General features: G+C 40.7%; 1 protein-coding gene across 1 annotated transcript; it reads right to left on the bottom strand.

The window, feature by feature from the left end:
- Positions 1-876: 876 nt before the first annotated feature.
- On the bottom strand, positions 877-4,866 carry LOC147628192 (indole-3-acetic acid-amido synthetase GH3.6-like). Its single transcript, XM_086813238.1, has 4 exons — positions 3,689-4,866; positions 3,349-3,450; positions 2,324-3,171; positions 877-1,646 (listed from the first exon to the last, which is right to left on the bottom strand). Exons 1-4 carry the CDS (start codon positions 4,096-4,098, stop codon positions 1,060-1,062), a joined length of 1,947 nt encoding a protein of 648 aa, XP_086669364.1. The 5' UTR covers positions 4,099-4,866; the 3' UTR covers positions 877-1,059.
- Positions 4,867-5,642: the final 776 nt, after the last annotated feature.

Below are 5,642 nucleotides of genomic sequence, written 5' to 3'. Positions count from 1 at the left end.
TGGATAGGAGTTTGGAAGAATTGTTGGCCTTTAGGTAGCGTGTACCATGAACTCACTCTTCAAAAAATGATAAAAATAAGATATAATCCCATGATTCTATCACAGGTGGCCCTTTATGCCCAATTCCATTTGTCCATATGCTTTGACATAATTATGCTTTTGTATGAAGAGATTCAATTGCTCATCATGTATGGTTAGATCGCTTTGCAGATCATACACCAATAATTTGTTATTTTGTAAAGCCTTGGATTCCTCCAGATAGGTAATCAAAACTTTTCCAATGGTTTGAGAATACACTTATGTACTTTGTAGAACATCATTGAGATACTCAAAGTATGTCTCTACTTGGGAGAATTCACTTTTGAGGGCATTGAGATTTGAGAACTTCCTCTATGAAAATTTGCACACATTGATGCAAACTAGGCCTAGGAAAAGGGTTTTCTTTTAACAAAGTCAACTGATTGGTGTTATATAAAATAATTTGGTTCCATGCATATCACGGTTACTCATCAACTTGCACATATTAGTTCTAGGTGCCCTAAACTAGGTTTGTATCATCATCATGCACATACTTAAGCCATGAAATATTGAACATCACACAATGTAATAATCTCTACATGTGTAGATATGTATATATGGACATATGTGTGTACATACATATATATTATGTACATATGTATGCACATCTATCTTTATATGTAGGTACAATTATTTGTATATGTGTATCATCATGAATGGACTCAAAAGAGACAATATCAAAATATGTTGTATACATAAAAACGTATGAAAGTGTAGATATACATAAATACACATGTATAATACGAGAGAGAGAGAGAGAGAGAGAGAGAGAGAGAGAGAGAGAGAGAGAGAGAGAGGTGCACAAAACAAGAAAATTATGATACATTCATGCACTATTTGTACATTGTTTCCAAACATTATGGGAGATCAAATGCTAGTGGTAACAACAAAGGTCGTGAGGGCAACGGATGCCCACTTTGGTGCGTTCCCAAAAGGATTAAGGCCCTCCAAATCCTGATTGATTTTATGGTGTGATGATGATCATCTGGTTGGTGTTGCCCACTCTCGGCGTTGTGGGGCCCAGAACGGGCAGCTGGGGCTAAAGGACTTGTGTGTGACCCTAGCATTGAGGAGCTCAAGTGGGGAGGGGGACTTAATGCACCTAGGGGTCTTGTATTGGTTGATGGAGGAGCCCTGATTCACAAAGTAATCCATGAGTACATCAAAGGTCCCATGTTGGACAACCCTAATTTCCAATGGGCCAATAGAGTTATCACAATTCCTACATTGTCGATAGACGGAGTCAAGGGACTCCTCAAGGCACAAGCAACAATTCTCTAGCAAAGAGGGACCAATGGGTTTCACACTATGGATCTCCCAGAAGACAACGTAGTGGCCGGGGATGGTGCCCGTGTCCGTGCAGCTTGTATAGTCGGCGAGGGTGGCCTCGGCCTCCGATTGGAGGAGCTTGGATGCGTTCCGGACGGCCTGGTGTAGACAGTCCTCGTCTGTCTTGTCGGAGTCGATGCTTAGAATCACATTCTTCCTGCACACGAATTGGAATTGAGGGGCTTCATTGTGGAAGCCTGTCACCTTCAACACATCCCCCACCTTGTATCGATACAAGCCTGCGCAATTTCATCCAAAACATGCAGCTGCACATTAGAGCAGAATCCATCCAATTTCACTTCTGATCAGAGCAATATAATTAAGGCTTAACTACATTCCAATCCATTAAGTGCAGAGCCTAATTAAGAGCGCTACTCTTAATTACATTTCAACCCATTACTATAACAAGCTTAGAATGCACCCATGATTTACACGGATGACAAATGATAAACTAATCTCTCTCTGTGAATATGTGTGTGTGTGTGTGTGTGTGTGTAGTTTAGCTGCTCCTGTACATCCCAAGGCCCATCTTAGCACCCAGCAAGACACAATTTACCCTTTGTCTCACTACCCTGCCTAACATTCTTAATTAGCCTACTAAATTCTAGCATTCTTAATTACCCTCCTACATAAAATAATTATCCGCATACATAGGCGTTTCATTCTAAAAAATATAAAAATTAAAGCCAGAAGCCAAGTGTTTCTTCAAAATCTTCTCATTAAATTGAAAATAATTTACATAATCAGACAGCATTCACAGTGATATTCGGCAATCACACCCAACAAGCATCACTAGCAAGGTTAGAACTCGGGTTCAGACAACTCATGGGGGACACAAATCTTTTTCAACAGACATATTGAATGCAAGTAGATTGGAGAATATTGACTTTTCAGATGGAGATCATGATGCACATACCCGCATACGTCGTCACCATGAGTTCATACTCCTTGCCAACCTTCACATCAATGAGATCCACTATATCATCCTCTTCATCATCACTCATCATCACTTGACCTGAGGGTTTAATGTTGATCACTCCATTGTTATTGTTGTTTGATCTTTCCAAGGGTATAAATTCAAAATAACCCATGTTAGGCAAGAGTGTGTAAGAGACCTCTGCAGGTTTAGTGAGAGGTTTAAGGTTAAGCCCAAAATAACACTCTGATGAAGCATACATAGTGCAAACTAAAGGCAAGCCACCACTATAATAATCTAAAGTGGGTATATATTGGCTCATTGTGCCAGTGACAACCACCTCAATATAGCAAGCTTTTGGCCATAGCCTGCTAATTATGCCTTGCCATGACTCTTTACAGCATTCAGCCCTAATCCTATCAGCTAAACCAGGATTAGGATAGCTTAGCAGCTTAATCACAGCTGCTCTTGATGGTAGATGGGTGATTTTAGGGCTTAATTGTCCATGATGGATGTCATCACACAGATGGGGCCAATTTTCCTCAAGAAATTTGATGGCTCTGAGGAAGCCGGACGCGAAAACCGCGCCCATTCTTAGCACATCATAGTGTAGGATGAGGCCACACAGCATTTGGCAATACATGCTCTGGTAGGAATCTGGGCAGAGGATGGTTTCAGTTGGACTTGTGAGGACATTGAAGGGGTCACAGGCCATGTCGTCCGCGAATTGCTGGCTCTTGTAGTAGCTAGTTAGCACGGGCCTGGCCAAAAGCCCACCTGGTGTCTTGGTCTCTGCCTTGATGAAGAGAAAGTAGAGCCCTCTACCTTTGTCTAGCCCTGGCAAATACCTGCAACCATTACTTCAGCAAATTAATCAACCAGCTAGTAATTGATCTAATTAGATGATCATGGATGATTAGGGATGCGGAATTCATCCGGAGTTAGTGGCCCTAATTATACATTCCATTAGAGATGATAAAAAGATAATTAAAACTCCTTAGTGATGTGTAGAGCATACACTTAACTGGTTCATTACTGGCATGAGGAGGCTGTAAAGAAACTTCTTCCTTTCCAGTTCTTCTGGTATTGTGGGCATTAGTTTCCTCTCTCCAGCTGAAGTACCTGAGCTGCACATACATTAGGTCAAACAAGGGCATGTTAAGCAATGTAATCTAACATGATTCGCAGCTAAGTAGAACTAAATTGTGCTAGTGATTCATTTGAGTAGCCTCTTTAGCAACAAGGTTAGTGAGCGATAATGAGTCATGAATAGTGATTAGCAAAGCAGCTACATACAATCAGCAAGTAAAGAGAGGTGTTTAAGAGGGGGTTGCAGATTGATTAAGAGAGAATGAAACTATTAACCTAGTAAGGAACTCCGTGATGGGTTCTGCAGAGAGGACTGGTGAAGTATCCCCATTGGCAATACGTTGGATGTAAGGCTCCACATCTTCATAGGTCACCACAGGTATCAGCCTCTTGAAGGAGGCCTTGTCCATATGATTATCATCCTTAATCATATTGTTATGACTAAGGTTACCATTATTATGATGATGACGATGGATACTATTATTATCAACGTTGCTACCACCATTACCACCACCCGTCGATCCAAAGCTTGTCAAATACTCGGTACTTTTGTTCCTCTGCAGAATTGTTGCCAACACTTGGTCCTGCACCTTCTGAGCATTCCTTGTCAGGTACTCAATTACCTCCAACGCATCACACCTAGCCCCATTAACCTCTGATCCACCATTAATCTCAAGTAACTCCATGGCGGCTGATTAGTAACACGTAAATTGTAACCTTCACCACTCGTTTGAATACAATTAGTGACACTTAACTGGCAACCTTCGCCACTAATTAGCCTTTCCCATAGACTCGTTTAGGATATTGATGATAGTTTGCAGTGATCCATCCACTAATGACCATATTATCATGAGTTTAGTGTAATTAAGGGCTCTTTTGAGACACCCAAAAGCAATATCTGTGCAGAGCTATAACTTTGCACAAAGATATGAGAGAAATATTCATATTGTAGAATTGATTATACAAGGACATGCAAAAAGATGCTCCCTACAAAACTGGTAGGCAAATGTGTTGGCTAGAGAGGGTGTGATCTGTGATGCATAGAAGTGACAAACAGGGGCTTCTCAACATGGCAGAAAATGGGCTGCTAGAATTAGTAATTCAAAAGCTCAAGGTGTTAAAAATAGGATGCTAAGCAACACACTAACACCAAATAGCCAAATTGGGGTTTGTTTGTAGGCTTAGAAGTGGAGAGGTGAATTAGCCCGTTGGGGCAGCTTGTTTCTAGGCTTGAAGAAACAACAAATTACAGCAAGTTGGGCTTCCCTTCAAGGCTTATAAGAGGAGGAGTCAAAGAGAGAAGCTATGAAGAGAATACCCAGATGGAATCCCAAGTTAGTGGGCTAACATGACATGAGAGAAGAGGCTACATGGTATAACATGGCACGAGAGAACAGGGAAGTGTGTGTGTGTGTGTGTGTGTGTGTGTGTGCGTGTGTGTGTGTGTGTTGTGGGTGGTATTTATTTATATATATGTTTGATACTAGAGGAGGTGGGGCTCACTGTTTGAAAAAAAAAGTATTTTCTCAAAAAGTGGAAAACCTTTATCTAAAAATTGTGAAATTATTTATTAAGGAAAATCTTCAAATCTGAAGGTTTTTGTTCTATAACTTCTCAAATCCGGAGGTATTTGTACCTTCAAGTTTTAAAATTAAAGGTATTTTTCAAAATATGCAAGTGCAAACTATACTAAACTCGGGTTTTTTTTTTAACATTGGGGCTTGTTTTGTGTTTGGATTTATTGTTATTATGAGGAGGAGGAGGAGAGAGACAAGGTGCAAAGGGGCACATTGGGAACATGAAAGGCCCAACCACACGTGGTCATGTCTTTGCACAAGCCCATTAAAAAGCCCATGCTTGAAGGGAGGGGGAGAGAAGCTTCCACGCAAATACCTATGAGATACTTTCATAACACATGGAGTATGATTTTTCTTTGATCACTCTACCAAGTGCTAGTCAACCGCACAAACCCCCCTCTTGCCATTTGTCTCCTTTGTACTGGTCGAATGTGGAAGTGATAGTAGCCTTTAGGCCTCTAACATGATAATTTATTTGCCTCTTTCTTCTAAAGTAGACACACAACTATCATCCCCATAGTTGTGTCACATACACATGTAATAAGTGACATGTAATAAGTGGCAAAAATGGTTCATGGAAGGACAAAATTGCCTATTAGGTCTTTCCACACTTGAATGGTGGGCATGTTTGCAACAACAATGGACACAACATT

Source organism: Cibotium barometz, chromosome 19 (genome assembly GCF_041138505.1).
Source record: "Cibotium barometz isolate CiBa-2024 chromosome 19, ASM4113850v1, whole genome shotgun sequence".
Taxonomy (NCBI): Eukaryota; Viridiplantae; Streptophyta; class Polypodiopsida; order Cyatheales; family Cibotiaceae; genus Cibotium; species Cibotium barometz.
The sequence above is the reverse complement of the archived record's forward strand: the minus strand, read 5'-3'. Positions and strand labels throughout refer to the sequence as shown.